This window comes from Xiphophorus maculatus, chromosome 7 (assembly GCF_002775205.1).
Source record: "Xiphophorus maculatus strain JP 163 A chromosome 7, X_maculatus-5.0-male, whole genome shotgun sequence".
NCBI classification, from domain to species: Eukaryota; Metazoa; Chordata; class Actinopteri; order Cyprinodontiformes; family Poeciliidae; genus Xiphophorus; species Xiphophorus maculatus.
In genome coordinates this window covers 6833880-6861248 of record NC_036449.1, presented here as the reverse complement: position 1 = coordinate 6861248, position 27369 = coordinate 6833880, and the positions used below count along the sequence as shown (strand labels likewise).

The window sequence follows — 27369 nt, the reverse complement described above, 5'->3', positions numbered from 1 at the left end:
TCGTTCGAACCTTAAACTGCAAATGAATTTCTCTGTGGAATCTGGGAATACAAAGACAGTCACCAGTGATGTCACAAACAGGATGTGTGACATCACAGTTCAACATCATAGCCACAAGAAGTCTGTTGGTTGTGGGGGGGGAAGGGGGAATGTTTTTTAAAAAAAAAAACTTTATTAACACTGTATAACGACAGAGAGAAACATTTGTTCTGCCTCAAGAAAAAACAAATACAGATAAACATGTTCAAGAAAAAGAAAAAGCTAAGGGGCTTCGGTTCCCAACTGTACATTCAAAGCAATACAGATTTCAATTGTTTTAATATCTATTTTTTGTCTTTGATGGTCAGGATATAAAACTTAACTTCATGGTAAAATGCAGCAAGGCATGGCTTCCCCTACCTGGAACAGTGAATATGATATTTAGCTAGTGACAATAAAGGATTTATCAGAAACTCTGAATTGTTGAGCTTCTAGTGAGGCCAAGTAAGAATCTTCCCATAACAGCATAAATTGTGCTTCTACGTTGTTGTGGATAAAGTCACATGTATTGCTAACTAAGGCTAAGCGCCTGACTACAAATATGGTAATAGGCAGTCAGAAAGGTTCGGCTGAGGAGCCGAGTGTGAATAAAACACCAAGAGACAGGTAGTAAGTTTAAGTTATTGTATTCAAGCTTACACTTTTGCATAAATTTATGGACCAGTTCGGCAAACATCAAAGAAGCTCATAAACCGACGACCCACCAGAACCGCACACGGTAAAAAGCTCTGCCAGGATCCAAACAACTGCTCTCTTAGAACTACGGGAGGTTCAAACTCCTGTCATTCATTTTTATGTCGTGTCTCCCAGTCCTCCCTCATCGCCCCCTGGTGGTCCCAGTGCTCCCTTGTCCCTTCGCAAGTCAGTCACTGCTCTCCTTATGCATTGCTATGGGCAGGCCCCAATTATCTTGAGACATTTTATTTAAATTGAATGGAAACAAAAATCAAAGAAGGCAAAACATATATATGTATCACCACATGCTTTTTGAGGAATTAGGAAGCTACAGCAGAAAAAAGCTTCTGATCCCAGCAAACAAAGAGGGCTGAGACTTCAGAGAGGACCAGCAGCAAGTTCTATACCCATACCAACTTATACCAAGTTGTATTACCTATGCTGAAACGTTTTCTAAAAAAAACACACAGATGCAGACTATTCAGGCAAAAACTTCTTCTGTTTGACAGTTTTTTTCCCATGGTGTTTCACAGTTGTTGCTCTAAGTTTTATCGTGACTCTGCTTCCTGTCTTCTACATAATAAGTAGATAAATACATGAATAAGTAAATTAATAAAATTTGCATCATTCACTAAGAGAGCAATAATGTTAACGTACAATGTTTTTTGTGAGCCATATGAGCCAAGAGCTGCCTGCTTTTTCCTATCTTTTACTCATGTTGGTTTATCTGACGCCCCATTAAAGGTAGATTCAAATGTGAAGTTAAAAGTTTTCTGAAACATCAACTTCCGTCAAATCTATATGTAGGCTATTTCTCATTTGCAATACATCCTGTTACATACTTTGCACGTGCCTTAGAATGAATGATGTACAATTGACAGTGTGATGCCATCTTTTTTTTTTTCTTATGACATACTTAATCGTTGCTTGACCAATTAAATTTGAGCCAGCTGGCATTACAAACTAACTTAATTGTAATACAACTGGGATTGAATTGGAATGTATATAACCTGTCTTTACAGCTAGATTGATTTGAAAAAATTGTTTCTATATGAAATAGAAATGTTTGTTTTGATATGTCTTGTTGTAAACCAGCTCTGTATAAATAAACTCAGTAATTTGACTACGAAACGTTGCCGTTTTAGGAAAGCAGACTGATGCAAATATGGTTTATCCAAAACTTGAGGTCATCCATCATCGACGGCCTGCTTGTGTGCATCCATGTAGGCAAAATCACACTCGCAGCTCTTTAACCAACTGTGTCATGTACATGCGTGATTTAGAGACAGATTTTAAACAGAGGCACTCAGGATCATTAAACTCAGTGGATGCTGCGTTTTGCCTTTAGCACATCCCATGACAACACAATTCTGTCAACTCCTGTGCATAACCTTTTTTGTTGCTGTAGTAATTGCCGATTAAGAGTCTGTTAGAAAAACAAGAATAAGTCAAGTGTGGAGGTTGAAACTGAGAGACACCGTAAGAGGATGGCAAAGGAAAGAAAAGAAAATGAGTAAGCTCCGAAATAAAACAATCTTGTATCTGAAAAGTAAGACAGAGAAAACTGGGCAAATAAGACAATAAAACTACAGATAGTCAGAATCAACTATTGCTGATGACAGGCTATTGTAATCAATCTATTAGAGAAAAAGCAATCATATAAGCATTCATGGCTAGATTTAATAGAATTTGTTAAAGAGCTCCAACAAGAACACGAGCATTCACCTGCTTTCACATCAATATTTAAATATCAAAGTACATCAAGTCTATCATCAAGTGTCAAAGAGTTTTAAAGAAAGCGTAAACTTCCAAACAGTCACATCGTGGCTCAAACAAAAACAGCCAAAGCGGTTCGCTTCAGCCTTCCTGTGATTTTTGATCTCAGAGGGGTTCAACTCCTGAAGAGCCTGACGTCCTGTCACCATGGCCACCCTGAGTGTTATGCATGAAGCCCACTTTAATTTGAATCTCCATGCACAGAAAACTTTCTGCTGCCTTTGTTGGTTTTCAGGAAGAGGCACAATCCCTTGGTGAAACTAAAAACAAACATTTATTCATCCATTATAATTATAAGGCTATTAAGTCGTTGTAATGTCAATTGATTATTGAAAGAAATTCACAATAGAGGGACCAGTCTCTCTATAAGAAAAATTTAAAACTGAACACATAAACACCCATTAATGATAAGAAGCAACAGGAGGAATGACTGCTTAGAAAGACACAGACCGATCGGATGCGTATCCAATTCAAAGGTGATCTAACGTCCTGGTGGGATTCATCCAACCTGAATGTCATTGATACTCGACAAACGTCACTATTCTGCGTCCTGATACGTGTAAGCAGGAAGAAAAGCAACAACCATGGCGTACTGTAAGCCCAGATCTGAAATTTTAGTCAAATACATGGGAGACAGCCTCAGAGAGCCTCAGAAAATCCTGTTGCATGACTATGCTCTGAAGCACCGTGACAGAAAACCGTACGGTCTAGATAAATTTCGAAAACATTTTACCGGAGCAGGCATGCGTATCAATGTCAGGACCGATTTTGATACCAATCGTGCGATATTTGTGGGCGTGATGGCGTGATTTCAAAATTATTTTGGGGTCAAAAATTCTCTTCATTTCTCACTCTAGCAGAGGGGCAATCAGTCTGAGGCACACTCTAATTTTAGGAAAAATGAAAAACGTTGAGTCGCTTAGAGACAAATTGTGGACAAACCGTAATTGGTATGGACGAGCCGTCTTCACTTTCGAAGAAATCACGGACATATCTACAAAATGAAATTTGAATGGCATTTCTACGTGAATTCGTGACGACACAGAAAATCCTCAAAAATAGGGTATTTCTAGGATTTTTCCCATTGACTTATAATGGGGTTTTTTCGTAGTTTTTTGCGAATTATGTCGCCATGTTAACCCCAAATCCCATCAAAAGTAATAGCTCCAATGGCGTGAATTTTCGGCACGTTTTGATACCTCATTTGTAGGTGTGCATGCAGCGATATGAGCCGCATTAACGGTTACGGAAGAAAAATAAAGATTAAAGAGACCCTTGTTGGGTGTAGAGTAATAGGTTCCTGCCATTGCTTTGCATGGCAGGCCCCGATTATCTTTCTATTTTCACATCTTACAAGTCCTTCATTGATAAGATTTTTAAAGTACAATGAATACACAGTACATCAGTCTTACTTTAATCAAACTGTTGCTCATTTCTTACAACTAGTTACTTTCAGCAGACATTTTTTTCATCCTTGCTAGCCTTAAGGGCCTTTTGAGCACAATGGATTTACTGTAACCTGTGTAGGCACACTATTTATCAGGAGAGCTAAAAGTAAATCAGGAAGAACTAAAAACTTTGTGCACCTACAGTCCTATGTGGTTAGCTATTCTAGCAAACAAAGTCAAAATAGCAACCAAAGGTGTTACATGGGGGTCAACAAACACCAGTAATTACTCACTTTTTACTGGAACTTTTAAAACTGCTCAGTTTATTATACACACAGATAATGCTTCAGCAACCACAACAACAACAAAAAAAGTGAGTTTTCCCTTCTCCACATCAAGGCAGGAAGTGATGTTTTAGTGCAGAAACTTCCCTCATGTACGGGGAATTTCCAGAGATTGTGTTATTAGTGACAGCAACATTGTTAGTCGACCAAAACGCAACATTTTTGACCATTTTGCTGTCATGTTTAATAACATTGTTAGTCCACAAGCTGATAGCTGATGGTTGGTGGGGTTAGCAAGACAGTCTGCTCCTGTAGTTGGTCTGCAAGTCCTTGGCTTAGCAGACACACTGTATGGATTTGGTTTTTCTGTGTATTAATTTAGGTTTCTGTGTTCAGTTGAGTCTCCACTACCCAGGTGTGTCTTGTTTCCTTGATTACTCTCTTGTGTATTTAATCCCACCTGTGTCTGTTTTCTTCACAAACATGAAAACTAAAACAAACCCAAAACGTTGATCATAAAGACTGATAAGTTTGAAGTTCTGTGGTATGTAACCCTTGTCTATTCTGTCAGTTGTCGTGTTTCTACCAGTGTGTCATTGCCTCTGCTCATCTGTGCAATCTGGATTATTGAGCTTTTTTTAAATTTTTTTTATTGCCCCGCAAGGGATCTTTTTGTGGGCTCTAGTGTCCCTTTTTTTTCAAAGTAGGCTGACAGGAAAGGGGGAAGGAGAGGGGGAAGACATGCGGTAAACGTCGTCAGGTCCGGGAGTCGAACCCGCGTCAAGGCCATGTTGACTCTGAATGTGGGTCACGCTAAACCCTCCGCCACCACGGCACGCGATTATTGAGCTTTTTGTCATTAAATCATCATTGCCTTCACTTCAACCTGGGTTTACTGCTTTTCTCCTCACTGTCTACACCCCACTTCATGACAAAAAATCCAGAGACAAGTCTGGTTACTGAGACATTATCTCTGGGATTTCATTTCATATGATGAGAAATGTCATCGGTTAAACATAACTTTTAAAATTAGTTAATATACCTTGGTACCGGTTATTGGCCCATGACTAGATAGTGTGTTGCAGTAATTCTGCACTTTTACTGTTAAATGAACAGTTTTTAGTCACAGCAACAGATCTGAGGACATTTATCTCATGACTTATCTCTTGACCTACAAAAATCAACCTCTTTTTGTAGTCCTGTCAGTTGAGCACTTAAGCTCTCGATCCTCAGGGCAGATTCTCTGAGCTCCTCTCGGGCCATGATAGCTGACGCTCCATTCATCTCTGACAGATGATGCAAGTCTTCAAGTTTAGCCTTGCAGGTGCTCTCCATGTTGTCGTTGTAGATCTGGATCTGCTCTTCATTCTGTGCTCTCATGTCTCTCTGTATTTTAACTACCAGATCCTTTTTCTTCTTTGATGTCGGAGATCAGCTTATCTGTGAATGTTTCTTTCTCCACAGGCACATTGAGCCATCAGGTGAATGTTTCTACTATCATCTGAAGATCGAGGTCTTCGATGGAACAAGTCGAGAGAATCTGACCTATGGATCTATCCGAAACTCTGACCAGAACAAAAACATTCCTTGTCCACAGCCTGTTAAAGACACATGCAAAACATTTAACGGGAACTTCACCTGGTTCAAGGTTTGGGAATCTGATTATTTTAATGAAAACACATCACAACAGTGGTCGGTTTCTAAAATGTTAACAGAAGATAAAAAATGTTTCCATCCCTTCTGACGTCTTCCTTGTTTTTATTGCAGGGCAAGAATCTCATTCCTGGTCAACACAAAGAAAGCCTGTGGGTAAATGATGCAACAAAAGACGATGAGGACATTTACACCTGCATATGTACCTGGACTCACAACCACAAGGTGTACAACTCTTCTGGTTCCAGGAGACTTTTTGCTCTAGGTGAGTCCTTTTAGATGGTTGGGTATTCAGAGCCAGACAGGAAGGTGCTTTGCAATATTAAATATAAATGAAGTGAAAAAGTATTTGCTCCTTCTCTGATTTATTCTGTTCTTGCTTCTTTGTCACATTTGTTTCATCAAACTGATATCAGATTCTCACTTTAGTTGATTTCAGTTTATATGTAGTTTTTGTTCTTAACAAGAAAACACAACACAGTGAAAACTTTTCAACTCTGCTCCCTTGTAGACACCCGCAACTTTCCAAATGCAACAATTGTCTCTCCATCCAGCAAGGAGCAGTTGGCTGATGAAGGTAAGAAAACTGCTTAAAACATTAGAAAGGCCATAAATCCCTCCCTTAAAGTTTGCATCCCGACTGCTGGTGAGTTCTGGTCTGAGACTCTTTGCCTTAAACCATAATAGGGCTATAAAAATATACTTAGGATGGATTTTCTCCTTTCTCTTTTGTGCTGCCTTGTTCAAATAGTCATTATCCCTCCAGTAACACAGATTAGCATAAGTTACAAAACAAAAATAAATAACTAAATACAATTTTGTTGCCACCAAACAGACAACATTTAATGGCATCTGATATTGTTTATTCCACACATTAGTTTCAGTCTAACTGTTGCTTCAGGTGAATATTTTATTGAATTAAATAGCATCCATAAAATAATATGTTAGCTTTAACCTTTTACCATTTGAAGTTATGGACACATTTTTATATATATAGAGAGACAGATTACTATCATTTCTATACTGTAAGTTTATTTATTCTTTTATTACAATATGTTCAATCAAGTCAAACTCAAAGGTTTGTACTGATTAAAGTTTCAGTACAAATACAACATTGTTATAAAACACACACAGTCTGTGAGTGGAAACTATATTTGAATGTAACAAACCATCATGTGTTCAACAGGCTCCAGCGTGAAGCTGAACTGCACTGTTTACTGTGGGATTAATGCAGTGAGGGACTGTGAGGCCACATGGTTTATTAATGGAAACCCAGCAAAGCAGATGGACGGATACAACGAAACCACCACGTTGTAAGTCTGAACATTATGTTAAATATTCTGATAAATTTAGCTGAAAGTTATGGATTTTTAACTTGTCCTGAGGGGAACCAGTATGCCTTTAGAGTATTTTATAATTATGTATTAGAAAAATGAAAGAAAGTTGCATATCCATTAAGAAAATGTACATTTAAATGGATGTCCTAGTAATTACGTCAATATGCGGTAAGCATTTATACACCATTGATGTTTATATAACTTTTAATGAAACATTTTATTTCTCAGAGAGGTCGAGGATCCTTCAAAGAGAACCTTCGCCACAGCGACCCTGACCATCCAAAGGGCTTCAGCCAAAGATTTCCAGCATGAGTTCAAGTGTCAGGGCTCAGGATTTTATACAGTAACCTCTGCAACTTTAACTCTGAGGCAAAGAGGTTGGTGTCACCATTCCTTCCTTCTGATGTTCCCCTAAACTTTTCAACTTCTGGTCTGAGATATGAGTTACTTATATCTCAGGACTATATTTACTTATAGTCCTTAATGATACTATGCTAATGTTGCAAAAAGAAAAAAAAGAAAAACTAAATCAAATATAAAAATAATTAATGTAGAATCAATAATCGGCATTCTGTCATATCCATGGCCGTTTGGGTCGGGTTTTTCTTTATGTTTTATCGTTCTTGTCAAAATCTGCCAATTTCTCTAGATGTTACCGTATTAGTTCATTTCTCTATTTTAGTTTGTTTTTGTCTTCAGTTTTCTGTATGTTATTTTTTTTAGATTTTTCCCAGGCTTGTTGTTTGTACTTCAGATCACTTTAGTCTCAGTTAAGCTTCTGTCTTAATTACACTCCTTCCTCATTTTCTGTGTTATTCTCTTTCATTCTTCTGACTAATCTTTTGGTTTCTTGTCACTTCACTACCCTGCTACGGTGGCCACAGGGGGTCAACAGCACGCAAAAGCCACAACACAACAGGAAAAGGCCACAATAGAAGCAATGTTAACGAAAGTCATGCAAGTAAAGCGTATCATAATTTCTGATTTAGTTAGCTTCTGTTTTAGCATGCTTTCGCGTTTAGCATGACTTCTGTAACTTTTTGCTGTTGCATTGAGGCTTTTGCATTTTGCCCATCACGCTCATGCATTACCTGGCTACCATTTACATTTATTAGAAGAGCACCTAAATAAACAAATGCCTCAATAATTTTTTCTGATTTCTAAAACCCAGTGGGTGGCCTGGACGTTGGTATTCTGATGTCTCTGGGAACATTTGGATTAATAAACACTTGGTCTAATTTCTGTTCTTAGCTGATTTTTGTTGGATTTGTTAGGAATCTTGTTGAAACATGTTTGTATTTGTCTTCCAGAGTCCATCATTCCCCTCGTCATTTCAGGGACGTGTGTGTTGCTGATTGCTGTGTTCGCCGCTGTGCTGGTGAAATATTTTGCCATTGACCTCGCTCTGTTGTTCAGGCCCTACTTCCCTCCAGGAAGATGCAATAAAGGTACGATAAACTCAAGGTTTCAGTTTTTCAAAAGATGAAATCTGGAGATTTCTATCAATTGAAGCAAAAGGCTCCAAATAAATAAGCTGAATTTAACTCGCATATCAGTATTTTAAACCAGTCACAAAAATGAACAATGCTAAATAACTGCTTTTTATACAGTTGTGTTATAACTTTCTGTTAATATCACATTCATTTTGGGTCTTTCGTGGTTAATTTGAGCCATTCTTCTTTGGGATGGAGTGGTGATACAACAATTTGAACAAATTTTGAGAAACAAAAGTCTAGCGCACAAGTTTGAATATGTGACATTTTTGCAGAAAATGCAAACTTAATTTGTATTGCTTGACTTGCCTGCACGTTTCAAACGTCTGACCCAAAACGTTACACTCAGATTAAATGAAATTGGTTACGGTGATCAAGAAAAACCCCAAAACGAGAATGTTTTTAAGTGCATCAAGAACTGGAAGGTGTTTCTTCATCAATGCCATCTAAGAAAGAAACACTTGGTCTGAAATTAACACTATCAAGCTGGACAGAAATTTAAACAAACCGAGTGGAATACTTAAGGAAGACGACCACCTAAAAATAGTTCAAATTTACCTCACACCAACTGGGGAGTTTCACAACTTATGTCTGGTGGTGGTGAGTGAGCAACCATCAGAGGTTTGCCTCAGAATCTCCTCATTGCTCTTCAACAAGTGGCCTGAAGTGGAAAATAATATGGCGGTGAGAACCCCCCCCTCAAAAAAACAAGACGTTTACTGGGACCACATCCAAATCATGATCTGATCAGACATGATAGCTGAGAGCTAAAATCCAACATGAGTGAAAATTAGCACATGCAGAAAACAGCTGTTTTTCCTTGCATGTAGTGCAGCGGTGAACAGTTTCAACAAAGCAAAAAAAAAAAAAAAAAGGCAAACTTTGCCTTTAGAGTGCAAGAGGCTGAAGAACTGGGTTTACTGTGTGTTGTGTTAAAGGAGAGGTAAACAGTTCAGGAAGCATGTTAAGGCAGCTGTGGTTTAAGTTAGCAGAACAAGTCACTGCCTGCTGAATGGGAATCTTAAAGATCTCGTTTGTGTGACCCAGATATGAAGATGTACGATGCCTACGTTGTTTACCAGACACAGAGCTTAGACAAGGAGACAGAAGACAAACTGTCCAACTTTGTCACAAAGACTCTGCCCTCGGTTCTTGAAGACAAGTGTGGATATCGACTCTTCATCCAGGGAAGAGACGACATACCGGGGGAAGGTCAGTAATGTCTCCCGTTTGTCCTCGGGTTCGGCTTATAGAGCTTATAGTCTGTCTTCGGCAGAGAGACGTCGAACAAGTTCAAGGGGTGTGAATACTTTTGAAAGGCGATGTTCAGAGAAACAAAAGAGGATTATTGCACATCAGTGGATGAAATGCACTTGAACTAATAAGTATTTTTCTGATCCATCAGATCGTGTGGAGCTGGTGGAGAGCTGCATTAAGCAGAGCAGGAGGCTGATGGTCATCCTGACACCAGGATCCGGACCTGAGATGATGGAAAATCCCACCTCAGACCAAACCTCAGTGATTGGATTTGACTGGCAGGTAAAAGAGTCTGGGGGCTCAAAGGTGATGGAGTGGGATTAATCCAGTTTGTATTCTTGTTTTAATTATATCTAGGTGTTTACAATGCTAACGGCAAGGCAGCAAATCACATTGCAACTTGATATTTTTACATTAGTTTTTTCCAAGAGCTTTGATGTATTTCTCTGATTAGAAAATTAAATGCAGTGGTGGGAAGTAACAAAGTACAAGTACTTAGTTACTGTACTTCACTACAATTTTCATGTATCTGTACTTAAGTAGATTTAATAATGGATACTTTCGACTTTTACTCCACTACATTTTACAGTAAGTATCTGTACTTTCTACTTCACTACATTTCTACAAAACCGTCGCGTTACTCGTTACATCCAAGTCGCATTGCATGTGAAGTTCAAGGGCTTAACGTGGGGCTGTAAGGACTTCAGGACTGAACTGTGAATGACAAGCTTTTGCAGGATATCACCCAGATTTTGCAATTTGTACCGCTTTAAAATTGTCAAAATGTCAAAACCGGTGTGAGTAATGCACCAAAGAAAGTAAATATAAAGCGTGATAAATAGTGTATCATAGCAACAGCTGCCTCTGAGGTGAAGTTGTCTGCAACAACCATGGTCTCTTCTTGCTATTATGAACTGCTGGCTAGTCGTGGTTCAAGCACGTCTTAGATCACAATAAAATATTTTAGTTTTTCTAAACCGGTGAACTGAATGCGGTCTAAATATTCTCCAGGTCGGGCTTCACCACGTGCTGGTGCAGAGGGAGATGAGTGTGATTCTGATTCAGCTCGGCGAGATGGGGCCACGAGGTTACACGCGCCTCCCTCCAGGCCTGCAGCACCTGATCCGTCAGAGCGCCCCCATCAGGTGGTCGAGGGGCTCACGGACGGCCTCCAAGTGGAACTCGCGCTTCTGGAAGAGAGTGCGATACCTGATGCCAGCCAGACCCGCCAGAAAACGTGGTTTGTCTGCCGTCATCTAACACTGCTGAGCTTTGAAATGTGAATATGGAAAATTAAACTGAAATGACGGACAAATTCTCTACAATGAATAAAGATGAAGGACTTTATTAGGAGTGTGTTAAATTTTAGTTCTACTTTAACTCTTCAAATGTAAGATGTACGTTACAGAATGTTATTACAATCTGTTAAACATCTTGAGTGACAAATTAAAGCTTCAATGTCTCACAGACAGAGTTGGGTAGTAACTAGTTGCATTTACTCAAATACATTTACTTGAGTAACTTTTTTGGAAAAAATTCACTTTTAGGAATATTTTTTACTACGCTGTACTTTCTACTTTTACTTGAGTAATTTTATTATGAAGTATTTCTGCTCTTACTTGTAACATTTCTGGATTTTCTACCTACTGAATGAAAAACAAACATGTTATAACCAAAAAATCACCAGACACAAACACACGCCTGAAGTTTTTGTTAAAGTTTTTTATTGAAAGAAACTCATTTGGAAACATCTTTCTTTTGCCTGATGTTATTTTTTGTTACTTACATAAATTATTGTCATTTAGGTCCTAAAAATACCAAACTTTCATCAAACGTATTCCTTACTGTGGCACAGTGTTGACATAGATGACATAGATCCTCAATCATTCAGGACAACTGGATTCTTCTTTGTTTTCTGAAGAAGCTTCACTTTTCACTCAAAAACGTTCTTCCATTTGATCACAGTGTCCCAAAGATTCAGGTCATTTTTGGGACACTTGTATTAACAAGTCCATTATGATCACATGAGTCACTGACCCGCTCATCAGAGCTTTCATTGCCTCTTATGAAATGCCGCCCGATGTGGCCAATGTGAAGTGTTTTGGTCGTGTTTTGCAATGTCTGATTGATTGTGAAACCGCCAAGGGAAAAATGTCAAGGCTTCACTGTCCACTGACTCAGAAATGTGTTCAAACTCCTTGACTCTTTCATCATTTTCATACTATACAACCACAAACTTTGGGTTTATTTTAATGTCATGTCTTCGTGTTGCCTTCTCAGCAACCCTAAACACACGAGGGTTTAGATAAAAACAAGCCCATGTGTCGTAGCGGCCCAGTCAAAGTCCAGACCTAGGAATCCTTGGCAAGGTTTGAAAGTGTGAAATGCAACGAGAAGAATTTAATTTTCCCATTTGTACAGAGACACAACCAAAGACTTTCATCTGGAATGGGAGCAAAACGTTCAGCAGGTGTGAATATCATAATTTCCTCGTGTCTGCAAATTCAATCATTTGTAATATTTTAGGTCATTTGGGCCAAATGACAATCAACGGTTTGTGGTGTTAAATAAAAACCAAACATATTTAGGATCAAATTCTTTTTGCTGTTAAGTGCTGACGTTTCAAAGAAGATATTAATCAGCTGTTCGGTCATATTTTACTATTAACATAATGATCACAAACCACAGCAGTTTCCAAAATTCAAAATAATCTCTTCTGTCCCCACAGCCCATATCCGTCGCAGTGACTGCTGGCAAACCAAGTCAAATAATCTCTGAATCAGTTTCACGTGGTGAGAACCTTCCTGCTGAACAGTTCTCACCACACCGTCTGTCGCCTCGGCACTTTAACCAGAGGCTGAGAAATTTGATAAACTGCCATATTTCCTCCGATAACACCATATTGCTGCAATCCACGAGGTTGGAAAATAAAAATAAACTTGCGTGTGAATATAAAAAACTCTGAACATGATTATGTGTTTCATATCTGGCATGTATCCTTTAACCGTTATGTGTTGGTTCGTCAATTAAATCTCAAAGGTTGAAGCTTGTGGCTGCTACAGCTTGTCTAATGTGGAGTTCCTCAAAGCTCTGTTCTGGGGCCTGCCTTGATTTTATTGTATATGTTGCTTATGAAGTCTATTTCTGGAAATTTGTACATCCCAGTTCATTGTTTTGCAGAGGACACTCAGATTTGCATTTGGATCTGGTCCGGAGTACTTTACCTCAGATCTGCTGGAAGTTTGGAGAACTTTAAAGTCATTCTAAACACTCACTTCTATTCTATGACAATCTAGTAAAGGTCTGGAGGTTTGATTTTGGACAATCTGACCAGAGCACCAGTACACTATAAGAATGAACTTGTGTCAGAGAGTCACAAGACGTGGAATTTATACATTTTTGTTCCTGGAGTGTTCGGGAACCGTTTGTGCGGGAGGAAGGAGAAGGCAAGAGAACGAACCCAACTCCCAGCAAACGTGAGGAAGACGCGGCTGACTCCACAGAGCTGAAGCTAACCTCGCCGCGGCTCAAACTGCATCATCCTCTCACTTGGATAACAACTTCCTACAGGTAAGACTCTGTCCCAGAACCGCTTCCTCTGTTTTTACATTTCCAGCTTTGTCAGGATGGCAAGCAAAAAAAAAAAAATTATAATTGAAAAAAATTTAAAACGTCGGTATTTAAGAACAGAAAATATTTCAGTACTTAGTAAATGAAAGGAAATAACAGCATTTGAAAAATATGTTTTAAGTAGATCTGGGTGGTAAAACATATGTAAGAAAAAAAGGGGCTTTGTCGTAATGCTGTTTGGTAGAACCCAAACTAAGATGAGGAGGTTTGACCCCAAAAAGATTTATTTAATAAAGAAACTGAGGAAAACTTGCAGAGTTTTTCACAACTACTGCTCATAAAAGTCTTACCTAATAATTGATCAATTACTAAAATCTCTATTATTTAGTTACATGTAATGGCAGACTTATTTGCCAAATTGGGACTTGATCTTATAATTCTTTAATAAAGAGTCATTTATGCAAGCCTGCATTTATTCGTAATTATGGCAGGATGCTGAAGGTAACAGAAGAGTCCTAAAGAAGCTTTAATCTATCACACAAGATATTCTACTTGCAGATGAACTATAGCATATATTCTGAAATACATCTTACATTTGAAGAGATAAGGTATAGTAGAAACCTCCACCTTAGGTTTCTGCTCCACCTAAGGAGTAGGTGGAGCAGATGAAGATGAAGGACTCCTAATAAATCCTTCATCTTTATTCATTGTAGAGAATTTGTCCGTCATTTCAGTTTAATTTTCCATATTCACATTTCAAAGCTCAGCGGTGTTAGATGATGGCAGATGAATCTCGTTTCCTGGCGGGTCTGGCTGGCATCAGGTATCGCACTCTCTTCCAGAAGCGCGAGTTCCACTTGGAGGCTGTCTGTGAGCCCTTCGGCCACCTGATGGGGGCGCTCTGACGGATCAGGTGCTGCAGGCCTGGAGGAAGGTGAGCATAATCCCGTGGCCCCATCTCTCCGAGCTGGATCAGAATCACGCCCATACCATTCTGCAGCAGCGCGTAGCGAAGCCCGACCTGGAAATATTTCAATTGCAATCAGATTTTTTAAAAAAAGTTTTCTTGTTTGCAATTATTATTATTATTTATGAAGTGGTGGAAGCAGAATCAATCAGATCAAAAGCCACTGTCTCTACTTCACACTATTTTCTTGCTGATACTTTGAATTTTCTAAATAACTGAGATGTTTTTTAATATATAGAAATATCAAGTTGCAATGTGATTTGCTGCCTTGCCGTTAGCATTGTAAACACCTAGATTTAATTAAAACAAGAATACAAACTGGATTAATCCCACTCCATCACCTTTGAGCCCCCAGACTCTTTTACCTGCCAGTCAAATCCAATCACTGAGGTTTGGTCTGAGGTGGGATTTTCCATCATCTCAGGTCCGGATCCTGGTGTCAGGATGACCATCAGCCTCCTGCTCTGCTTAATGCAGCTCTCCACCAGCTCCACACGATCTGATGGATCAGAAAAATACTTATTAGTTCAAGTGCATTTCATCCACTGATGTGCAATAATCCTCTTTTGTTTCTCTGAACATCGCCTTTCAAAAGTATTCACACTCCTTAACACTTTTTTCCCATAATACGACCATAAACGTTGATATATTTTATGACAGACTAGCACAAAGTAAGTGCAGAGTTGTGACGTGAAAGGAACTTGAAATGTTTTTAAAAAAAATGTTAAAATCTGAAATGTGTGGCTTCCACCGCCTAAAATAAAATACGTCACTTACTTAATAAATGAAATCTACTTCCGTGTAATATTTCAGTGTGAATACAGCTGCCCTGTTAAAGTCTTGGAGGTTCTTTTTTGAAGAGAACTTTAGCAAATAAATAAAATAAATCCTTCTGCAATGTGATATGTGCTTTTGTTCGACGTCTTTCTGCCGCAGACAGACTATAAGCTCTATAAGGACAAACGGGAGACATTACTGACCTTCCCCCGGTATGTTGTCTCTTCCCTGGATGAAGAGTCGATATCCACACTTGTCTTCAAGAACCGAGGGCAGAGTCTTTGTGACAAAGTTGGACAGTTTGTCTTCTGTCTCCTTGTCTAAGCTCTGTGTCTGGTAAACAACGTAGGCATCGTACATCTTCATATCTGGGTCACACAAACGAGATCTTTAAGATTCCCATTCAGCAGGCAGTGACTTGTTCTGCTAACTTAAATCACATGTTGTTTAAGGATTCTGACCATCAGTTTGTTTTATTTTCAGACTATTGGTGAAGAGTGATGGGGGACCAATATAAATAGAATTACATTTTTTGTTTTTCTGTAAAAAATAATAGTGGGGAAAAAAAGAAAGAGAAATAAAAGCTAATTTAAACTTGCACACACATTTTTTGTCTTTAAAATGTGTTAAAGTTGTTTGCTGCATCATCTTGTTTTAGGCCTAACTACAATGATCCTGATGCACCATTAATACCATTAATAATATTTTTAATAAGACTCAAGAATTTACACTGCATATACATTATGAAAAGCTGGAGTAATCTTTGATTGATATTAACCTCCAGGTTCCATCTTTTCAAAGAAGAAAACCTTGGATTTATCGTACCGTCATTGCGTCTTCCTGGAGGGAAGCAGGTCCTGAACAACAGAGCGAGGTCAATGGCAAAATATTTCACCAGTATGACAGCGAGCACGGCAATCACAAACACACACCCTCTTAATATTCTGAGGGGAATGATGGACTCTGGAAGACAAGCATGAATAAGTTTTCCGTAAGATTCATGACAAAACTAGAAAAAACAGCAACAATTAAAACTGCGAGCCTCGAACGGTTCCCGCGCCTGTCCACCAGGCGATACGCACCAAAGATCTGGTGGAGATCGACTGACGCAGTGAGGAGATATAGCTGATGGAATAACGTAGGGGACGCAGTGGAGTCTAATTACTTAAGTTCTGTTAGACAAAATCAAATATTTGGGTCTATTTTGGCTCATCAGAACCAGAACGTCAGGGTTCTCATTACTGAGTGTGCCTTGCGGCTGTGGTCAACTGTTCACTGCAGGTCAGTAGAGAGTTCGCCACAGCTGCTGCTGCTGCCCAGTGAGGAACAGAGCAGAGAATGGAAAAGCTCACTGCTTGGTTTAGAACTGAACCAGATATTAAGTGGTTAGTGAGAAAATTGCCAGTGGAAAAACTCCTGGCATACGTCATGCGAGGTGCCAAAACTGGTGCTTATTGAGCCAATTTCATGACAAAAACTGCTTCATTTTGTTGGTAGAAAGGCCTGTGCCTGCTGGCTCTGTGCAAAGTGTTGTCTGATTGGTCAGTGGTTTGATGCCATGCTGATGTGGGAATGCGCTTGGATAGCAGTGATGATAGTTCTCTATGTAGTACATAAACCTGCACCTCTCCATTGTGAGATGAGTTGGAAGGCGCTGAATGAAAGACGTCTGCTGCAGCTTGGTGCAAATGTTGAGACCAAAGCTTGGACCACAGTTTTTAATGTGTGTGATCCTGATTCTGCATGTAATAATTTGATTTATGAATTACCTGAAGCTATTAGCACAACTATTCCAGACAGGACTGTCATAAAAACAAACTGTGATCACTAGGGTTTAAGAAATGGTAGTGATTACAAATTGACATAAACACTAAGGAAGAGCAAATGTAATTGTTATACTAATCATATAGCTTTTCAAAAGGGCCGAGTGTACAGTTATATCTCTTTGTACTGTAATATGGGGGCTAATTGAGACTATTGCACACCCAGCAGATTTTTCTAGTGTTGGACTTGAAAATATGGGAAATATTTTTTTTTTATTTTTATTTTATATTCAACTACTACTCAGTGGTAGTTGTTATTGTGTCTTGTCTCTATGCTGTAACTGCGAAGTAATTTCCCTGCTGGGATGAATAAAGTACTTCTATTCTATTCTATGTCTCCTGCAAAAGATCTGAAATTTTAGTTGGTTAACTCAAATTGTTTAAATTTAGAAACTGCCTGGAGTCTCCTGGTTGGTACTGGGGTATGGCGGTAATTTACCCTTCCCAGTTCATCTTAGCAACATAAAAACAGGTATGTACTTGTTATTGCACTCATGCAGTTCAATAGCACCAAACTATGACAACTATTCATATATGGAAAGTACTGGCAAGCTGATCCTCCTGCTGTTGGGCTGGAAGGGGCTCTGTGGTCAGAGTGGAGCCATCCAGCTCTGACCAAAAACAACATTACTTCCTGTGTTGCGTTTACACCGACACCGCATTGTGTGGTGTTGGTGGCAACAAAGTTGTATTTAATTATTTATTTTTGTTTTGTAATTTATGCTAATCTGTGTTACTGGAGGGATAATGACTATTTGAACATGGCAGCACAAAAGAGAAAATGCAACATTAGCATAGTATCTCCAGTGACATTAAGGACTATAAGCTCCTGTAACTCATATCTCAGACCAGAAGTTGAAAAGTTTAGGGGAACATCAGAAGGAAGGAATGGTGACACCAACCTCTTTGCCTCAGAGTTAAAGTTGCAGAGGTTACTGTATAAAATCCTGAGCCCTGACACTTAAACTCATGCTGGAAATCTTTGGCTGAAGCCCTTTGGATGGTCAGGGTCGCTGTGGCGAAGGTTCTCTTTGAAGGATCCTCGACCTCTCTGAGAAATAAAATGTTTCATTAAAAGTTATATAAACATCAATGGTGTATAATTGCTTATTGAGTATTGACATAATTACTAGGACATCCATTTAAATGTACATTTTCTTAATGGATATGCAACTTTCTTCCATTTTTCTAATACATAATTATAAAATACTCTAAAGGCATACTGGTTCCCCTCAGGACAAGTTAAAAATCCATAACTTTCAGCTAAATTTATCAGAATATTTAACATAATGTTCAGACTTACAACGTGGTGGTTTCGTTGTATCCGTCCATCTGCTTTGCTGGGTTTCCATTAATAAACCATGTGGCCTCACAGTCCCTCACTGCATTAATCCCACAGTAAACAGTGCAGTTCAGCTTCACGCTGGAGCCTGTTGAACACATGATGGTTTGTTACATTCAAATATAGTTTCCACTCACAGACTGTGTGTGTTTTATAACAATGTTTCATTCCTACTGAAACTTTAATCAGTACAAACCTTTGAGTTTGACTTTATTGAACATATTGTAATAAAAGAATAAATAAACTTACAGTATAGAAATAATAGTAATCTGTCTCTCTCTCTATATAAAAATGTGTCCATAACTTCAAATGGTAAAAGGTTAAAGCTAACATATTATTTTATGGATGCTATTTAATTCAATAAAATATTCACCTGAAGCAACAGTTAGACTGAAACTAATGTGTGGAATAAACAATATCAGATGCCATTAAATGTTGTCTGTTTGGTGCCAACAAAATTGTATTTAGTTATTTATTTTTGTTTTGTAACTTATGCTAATCTGTGTTACTGGAGGGATAATGACTATTTGAACATGGCAGCACAAAAGAGAAAGGAGAAAATCCATCCTAAGTATATTTTTATAGCCCTATTATGGTTTAAGGCAAAGAGTCTCAGACCAGAACTCACCAGCAGTCGGGATGCAAACTTTAAGGGAGGGATTTATGGCCTTTCTAATGTTTTAAGCAGTTTTCTTACCTTCATCAGCCAACTGCTCCTTGCTGGATGGAGAGACAATTGTTGCATTTGGAAAGTTGCGGGTGTCTACAAGGGAGCAGAGTTGAAAAGTTTTCACTGTGTTGTGTTTTCTTGTTAAGAACAAAAACTACATATAAACTGAAATCAACTAAAGTGAGAATCTGATATCAGTTTGATGAAACAAATGTGACAAAGAAGCAAGAACAGAATAAATCAGAGAAGGAGCAAATACTTTTTCACTTCATTTATATTTAATATTGCAAAGCACCTTCCTGTCTGGCTCTGAATACCCAACCATCTAAAAGGACTCACCTAGAGCAAAAAGTCTCCTGGAACCAGAAGAGTTGTACACCTTGTGGTTGTGAGTCCAGGTACATATGCAGGTGTAAATGTCCTCATCGTCTTTTGTTGCATCATTTACCCACAGGCTTTCTTTGTGTTGACCAGGAATGAGATTCTTGCCCTGCAATAAAAACAAGGAAGACGTCAGAAGGGATGGAAACATTTTTTATCTTCTGTTAACATTTTAGAAACCGACCACTGTTGTGATGTGTTTTCATTAAAATAATCAGATTCCCAAACCTTGAACCAGGTGAAGTTCCCGTTAAATGTTTTGCATGTGTCTTTAACAGGCTGCGGACAAGGAATGTTTTTGTTCTGGTCAGAGTTTCGGATAGATCCATAGGTCAGATTCTCTCGACTTGTTCCATCGAAGACCTCGATCTTCAGATGATAGTAGAAACATTCACCTGATGGCTCAATGTGCCTGTGGAGAAAGAAACATTCACAGATAAGCTGATCTCCGACATCAAAGAAGAAAAAGGATCTGGTAGTTAAAATACAGAGAGACATTAATAAATCTTCTAAAGGTCATGAGATAAATGTCCTCAGATCTGTTGCTGTGACTAAAAACTGTTCATTTAACAGTAAAAGTGCAGAATTACTGCAACACACTATCTAGTCATGGGCCAATAACCGGTAACAAGGTATATTATCTCCTCAGAAAAGCTTTAGTTTCAAACTAATAACATTTTTCTTTACGTAAAATGAAAACCCAGATATTTCTCTGGTTGTTTGCTGACTGCTGCACCGTTCGTTCCCTCACTCATAAGAACACCGGATTCTCTGGTCGCTTAACACACCTTACTAATTGGTCAGCCATGATCAGCTTGTGGACTAACAGCGTTAGACCATAAAACCATTATGACAGCAAAATATTTCCCTTTGTGGTCTACTAATATAACCTTACCATCACAGATGACACAATCTCTGAAATTGGAGGTTTCTGCACTAAACCATCACTTCCTCCTTTGAGGCAGAGGAGGAAAAACTGTCACTTTTTTCACTTGAGTTTCTTTCACCTTTTCATCAGTCTATCAGCAGAGGAACGTATTGCAATGTCATTTTATGTCCTTTTTTTGTTTTTGGATGGAAGCATTATCTGTGTATATAATAAACTGAGCAATTATAGTTTTTAATTTTATTTTTTTATTTATCTGGTTCAAAATAGATGTAAGTATTGATGTATTGTGTGATGTGTTGGTGTTGGTGTAAATCCCAAAGGGATTAATAAAGTTTTGATCAATAGATTTCTTAAATTTCATAGATGTGCTGTGGTGGCGCAGGGGGTTAGCACGCCTCATGAGGCCTTAGTCCTTGACACCGACGTCGCGGGTTCGACTCCCGGTCCCGACAACATTTGCTGCATGTCTTCCCTCCTCTCCTCGCCCTCCTTCCTGTCTGCCTACTGTCGCAAAAATACGAGCCACTAGCGCCACAAAAACTCTTCGGAGAAAAAAAAGATAGATAGATAGTAGGCACACCCACTAGAAGGAAACAAACGCACCAGGCGACGGTACTTTTTCTTTTCCAAGCTTGAGCAGAAAATGCTTCCCAAGCGAGCAGAGACGTGTGCAAGAGGAGATTTGATAAAAGCAGAGACAGGTTTTGAGTGTGAGGAAGAAGGTATGAGAAACCGCAGTGAACATTTGCAGAAGTTTTGAAGTACAAGCAGTACAAGTTTTGAGGAGAAAGACGTGACGTTCCGCTTTCAAAATGAAAATGCGTGCTCTCAAATAATGGCAGAAAAATTCCCCTGTAGGCTTAATGTTTAACCAAATCCATTAATTTCCTCATATTTAAATTCATGCAGCACACATTTTTCAATATACTAGCAAACATGACAAAGGAACAGTGTTACAGCAGCTTCAGAGATAAACAAAAACAAATATTCTTACCTGGCAGAATAGTGACCAGCATCATTAGCACTGATGTTTAAGAAGAACAGCTCTCCTCCATGGTAATGAATCCTGTGTGTCTTGTTTGTGGTGATTTTCATAATCTTGGTAATACTCATAATCTTGGCAGTATTTACAATATTGGTGATATTCACAATCTCAGTAATATTCTTCATCTCGGACGCATTTTTGTACCACGTAATGTTTGCATCAGGCAGGTTGGGGTCATCCATGTCGTAGGGCACGTAATGAAATGCTTCACCTTCAATAACTTTATATGCATCCTGCTCCAGGTGAAAGCAGCAAGAATCTGATGCTTCTGAAAATGAGGGAAAAGAAGATACACATCAGAAACAGTAACGTTGAAGATATGGTTATTGGAAATGGATGTATCAAAACATTTCGCTTTCGTTTGAAAGCGTTTGTTTGTAAGGTCTGATTTTGAAAATGTTAAACTTTAAGAAACAGAGTTGAACTATTGAAACATGAAAATGCTGTTTTTTGGCTTTGAAATATTTTTTCTACCGTCTTTCAATCATGTAAATGACACATCGAATCAGCCTGTGCATGTCAGTTTGCACGTTACTTGTCCAACAGTGACAGAAATTCAGCTGCAGAGCTCCACCCGGCTCTAATATCTGATCAGCACTTTTTCCACGACTGCTTCATCCTGTGACCAGCATCATGGTCACAGGATGAAGCACATTGAACAGTTTGCATTGGCCTCACCAGGGAGCAGTTCCAACTCACCACAATAGCGAGGATCTTCATCCGAGCAATCCTGACAGTCATTATAACCGTCACACTTCCATTGCAGCGGTATACAGGGACCTGCGTCACACTGGAATTTGCTCGGTTCACACGTTTGGTGGCCCACTAGGGACAAAAGCAAGAAAAAGAATCAAATGCAGGAAACAAGGAAATGCAGGTTAAACAAGTTTGTCACACAGATGCCATCCTAAAAGTGGATATTTGATCCATTCATCCATATTTTAATAATAAGAGTGAATGTAAGCATGGCGACAATTGTTCCTCTAGCACAGGGGTGGGCAACTCCAGGCCTGGAGGGTCTCCTGCAACTTTTAGATGTGTCTCTACTTCAACACACCTGAGTCAAATAATGAGGTGGAGAACCTGACTGCACTTAGGAGGTGATTCAGCTGTTGGATTCAAGTGTGTTGGACCAGGGAGACGTCTAAGAGTTGCAGGACACCGGCCCTCCAGGACCAGGATTGCCCACCCCTGCGCTAGCATAATACAAAGACAGCGCCAAGCTGTGCCTCAGTGGTTTGTGTGCTTATTCTGTATGCCTCTGGTTGTGCATGTTTACATGATGAACTGTCTCTCATCATGAGCCATAAACTCTGCAGTCACATCACATAGCTGATGATGTTTCTTACATCATGCATCTCATTCTGGCCTCAAGAGTGTGACTGCCTATGATAAATGATGAAGACTAATAACTTTTCTCTTTTCTTTCGTCGATGTCGTTTGTGCACACACTACCTGGTGTCCCATCAGACGTGGACATCACCATGACGACGGACAGCAGAAGCCTGGAGACGTCCATTAGCTGAAAGAGACAAAGTTCATTCTCAAACTGTTCACACTCATTTGCTTTTCTTCAAATTCCTGTCTGCTTCTCACACACATAGTTTAAATAATCTGATTTTTCTCTCTCTTACATATACATAGATTTGTTAGACAACAGGGGCTCTGGAAAGTTCATCAGAAAGCTGTCTCAGCAGATGATTACGATCTGTGCAGTTACAAAATCATTTTCCGCAGAACCTTATCAGAAATCATGTTTCACAAACTAGAAGACTGCAAAAATATCGTCCAGTTTTTTGGGGGTAGGGTTGCAGCTATAAATACAATAAACCAGAAACTGTTGTCAATAAAAACTCATCAGACATTTTATGGAAGTTTATTACAGTGCTACTACAGTAATCTTTTTAGCAGAGTGTGACCTCACAATTTACAGCAGCTATTTTGAAGAAGGGACAGGGTGATGTAACTTTATACCACTGAATTAACTAATGAGTTGCTGCTCCTTTCCTTTGCGAACTAGTTACTACTTACCTTTGCCATTAAAGAAGCATAAAGTTTCATTTGCTCTTCAGTCATAATTTTAAAAACTTTTACTTATGAAATATACCGTGTGGTGAGTTTGGTTTCCCGCTCTAACAGCGCAATGTGGATAAAAGCACGCAGCACATGAGCGTAAGAAGATTTAATTGCTTACCTCGATCTTCCACGTTGATCCACTTCTGAGAAAGGTGTGCTGTGAGCTCTGACCTTTTATCAACCTTCCCTTCGGTAGAACCCCCCCCCCCCCCTCGAATTAACGGAAATGAACGCGCATGCGCATTCACGCTTACGACTCGCCGCGGGAAAACGGGGCCCGCGGTTCTCTCCATCTTTGTGTGCTCTTTTTTTTATTATTTACACAAATATGTACAACAAATATTTGTTGTACATATTTACAACAAAATATGCTGCTTCACATAAGCAGTGAGTGAGTGAAGAACGACGAGGTTTATGGCGGGTAAAAGAACCAACATTACAAGCAGAAAAAGGTTAAATGCAGCATCTGTCCAGCTTCATATGTGCCGAGTGACGTTTGAAATGCCCGCGTTTTCTTACAAAGCCTGCCTTAAATGTGAATGTCAAGCAAACTTGAAATCACTTTTGAAGATTCACTTTTATGACCTGGCTTTTTAGCACGTCGATCCAAATGTCTGTCTCTTTTTCTCCTATTGCTTTTTTCAAAGCTTTTAAATATTTGATCCTATGGCTGTTGTGTACTTTATTTCTTCGTAGTTGCACATACCTTCTGAAGCACTTTGTGCAGCAGGAGTTGTTGGAAACGTGCAATTAATAAAGTTGACATTGACGTTAAAATCTTTAAATGTGTCTCTGCTGAAGCTGTTACAATTCTCAGTAAACAAATGTTGAAATTCATGGGGCTCCCATGAAGGCCTGGGGGCCCCAAGCCGCTACTTGGCTCGCTTTGCCTTGCCATTATGTTATTGCCAATCACTGACGCATCTCCTGGGCCACATTTTCTCCCTAGTTTGCGTCTGGTAAAGGAGCAGATCTGCCCACATCCATGGAATTGGTCAAATATAGTTCATAAACGGGCCGTCTACTATAAAAAGCTGCGTTCCTAGAAGAGATATTTAATGGAATACCGTCAATGAACGTGTAAGTGCGTCTGACTTTAGACTGAGTGCCTTCTAACCGCACAGATTCGCCATCTTCTGAACGAACACACATTAAATCTAGCCTGGGTTTTTCCTGGTATCACTGTCAAGCTGTTAGCATGCAGAGGCGCGCTCTATTTTTACATTTTCCAATCATTCGTAGTTTCGCCACTAGTCTGCATGTTGATGTTCCAGAGAAACACCGTCTTGGTTTGATGAAAGCTACTATGTATAATTGTGGTAAATGTTGAAGTTAAGACATATTTTTTTATTGCAGTAATGCACTCACATATAAATAAGTAATATTTACATTAAAAAAGTCATATTGCACTTTGAGCACATTTAGCTGAGGAAGGAGGAAAGGTATGTAAAAATAATTATTGATCACTAAGTTACAATTATTGATAATTCTTTTCTAACAAATATACCTGTTCCATGTCTGTTGTCAGTTTTTTAGTGATATAACAGGATGAAAACTAGCTTTCATTTCTTTGGGGAGTAGGAGGATGTTTACCCACTGCTTGAAAATTAGATGGAGGAAATTAATGAATTGATTTTTCTATCTTTTCTCCCACTGCTTCACAACAACTTGGGAAGAATCTAAAAAAAAAAAAGAAAGAAAAACATAGATCGGAATGATGCGGTTTAGTGTAGCACCAGCAAAATAAATGATCAACTGTAATTTATACAGAGCATAATTCTGGAAGAGCTTCATAATTTGCTAGGAATCAGGAGAACGGTGGTTGTGTGATATGGCTGTGTTTGACAAATGACTGACTGTCTTTTATACGTTGGAGGAGTTGCTAGAGACTAGACAAGTCTCATTTTTAAATTCCTCTACGCCAGTGGTCCCCAAACTACGGCCCGTGGGCCAGATGCGGCCCGCCTCCACATTTGGTCCGGCCCCCTGAACAATACCAGAGTATTTTCATATATGTGCATTTTTATTTGATAAGTTGGACTTTTGCAATAAAATAAATGTTCCTTAGTAATGAACTTTATTTATTATTAACTACTAGTTAGTAACTGTTTTAGACATGCATATAATTGACCCTAACCCTTTTTTTATGTGGAGAACCCAGTGTTACTTGGTTATTATTTATTTCATAAATAGTGTTATTTCCTGACTTTTGTTCTCTGAAGAATCCAGAAAAGGTTATTTGATTGTGCTTTCTGAAAAACAATACATTTTTATGTTTAGCACTCTTACAATCGTCACACTTTTTCTGTTACAAACTGACCCCGGCCCCCCATCAGAGAAGGGACAAGTTATGTGGCCCTCACAGGAGAAAGTTTGGGGACCCCTGATCTACGCTGTCTGCCAAGTGTAGTGCAAATGTGTGTAGAGCTGCGAACCTGTAGGAAAATAATTATCTGTCACTTAGTTTCTTTGTGGTTGCTTCAACATAGGAAATAGACAGAAACCAGATCTGATTCATTTCCACTTAAGTTACTGATTTGGCTTAAAAAAAAACACAAAAAAAACTAAGACCAGTTCATGAATGAGCAGAAAGTGAGCCATCAAAAACCTTTACTGCAAAACGATCCCAAACTTCTCATGTGGATCTTATGCAGGCAGGTTAATTTGGTGATTTTTTTTAATTTTTTGACGTAAAGATAAAGATCTGAAACAGGAAAAACACATAGAGATGCAACAAGTAGACTTTTTACCATCTGATTTCCATTTGCATGTTCTTGCACAATCTTAACCTTTCACTACAGATTTTATAAAATTTCATTTCCTCTTTAAGAAGTTTATAGATGAACTCGTAATAATAAATTCAGCATAATCTTTTTTCAAGCTTTTCTGCTGTGACATAAACCAATTGACATTTTCAACTGGTTATATTAGCATTCAGCATCAGGGCTAGTGTTATAAATCAGCACATTATGCATCCTAAAGAAGGTAAATCCTTGCTTACTTACTCCAGTGTGGCTCCCCGTCTTATTCTTGAAGGCTTGGTCTCTCTCACTTTCTTGCAGCCTGAATAAACAACGGATTTGTCCCCATTTTTAGGTGAATCCGCAACTTTTTTTTTGGTCATTTATGTTGTGCATCCACGCGGATCCGGCGCTTTGAGAGACCACAATCAATCGTTTTTGAAATCTCTTCTTGATGAAAATTGAGGCGTTGGTTTTGACTGAAAAAAATCCCAGTAAAACACCCAGTATTTTTGATTTCTTATATTTGTTAGACATTGTTATTGTTCAAACAAAACTGTCCCATTTGCTTCTATTTAGAGATGTAGCAAGTTTGTGACAGTGACCACTTGATTCACCTTAGTCACAGCAGGAATCGTGTGAAGCAACTGTTTTTAAAGCAACTTTGTCTTTGTAGTCTTTAGTGCAGGGATTGTAGATGGCCAAAAAACAAAAGCTGTCCAAAACGGGGGCAGGGGTCAAAAAATATATAACAAAGAGTCAAACACCACTGTAAAATAAACCAAATGATAAACAACGAGGCTTTGGGCCCAGCTCGACTGAACAGTAACTGATGTCAAACAAACCGACTTGCAGATGAAGAACAAAGGCCGCTTAAACAGGAGTGGGGTTTTACCAAAACCTACCACACGGGGGAGGTATAACATCAAGAAACAAGAAATACAAACTTAGCAACAAAAAACATATAAAACAAATCAAGCCAAAATAACTTAAACTTAATGCAAAATATGAAGTCAATATTAAGGCGACTTACAATAAACAGAAAAATCCAACTTAAACAAATAAAGTTCCCCCACTCAGTTCTTTGTTGGAATATGAAGTCCAGAGCATTAAAACGGCATCATCCTTTCATTTAAATGACACTGTGTTAAAATAAAATACAGCCAGGTAGGCTTTACTTCTTGAG

At 38.8% G+C, this 27369-nt stretch overlaps 2 protein-coding genes across 2 annotated transcripts in view; one reads left to right on the top strand and one right to left on the bottom strand.

Annotated features, from left to right (window-relative positions):
• Positions 1–11406, top strand: part of LOC111609196 (interleukin-1 receptor-like 1) — a 28831-nt gene extending 17425 nt beyond the window's left edge. The window contains exons 5-13 of the mRNA XM_023336211.1: positions 5627–5810; positions 5930–6080; positions 6327–6392; positions 7002–7128; positions 7381–7529; positions 8463–8600; positions 9693–9857; positions 10051–10184; positions 10914–11406. Coding sequence (XP_023191979.1) covers positions 5627–5810; positions 5930–6080; positions 6327–6392; positions 7002–7128; positions 7381–7529; positions 8463–8600; positions 9693–9857; positions 10051–10184; positions 10914–11162 — 1363 coding nt within the window. The 3' untranslated portion in view covers positions 11163–11406. The remainder of the gene's footprint in view (positions 1–5626; positions 5811–5929; positions 6081–6326; positions 6393–7001; positions 7129–7380; positions 7530–8462; positions 8601–9692; positions 9858–10050; positions 10185–10913) is intronic.
• A 2186-nt stretch (positions 11407–13592) lies between these two features.
• On the bottom strand, positions 13593–23571 carry LOC111609260 (interleukin-1 receptor-like 1). Its single transcript, XM_023336566.1, has 13 exons — positions 23561–23571; positions 22822–22888; positions 22066–22191; positions 21316–21634; positions 19661–19844; positions 19391–19541; positions 19079–19144; positions 18343–18469; positions 17942–18090; positions 16042–16179; positions 15420–15584; positions 14805–14938; positions 13593–14493 (listed from the first exon to the last, which is right to left on the bottom strand). The coding sequence occupies exons 2-13, from the start codon at positions 22883–22885 to the stop codon at positions 14245–14247; spliced, it is 1872 nt and encodes a 623-aa protein (XP_023192334.1). The 5' UTR covers positions 22886–22888; positions 23561–23571; the 3' UTR covers positions 13593–14244.
• Positions 23572–27369: the final 3798 nt, after the last annotated feature.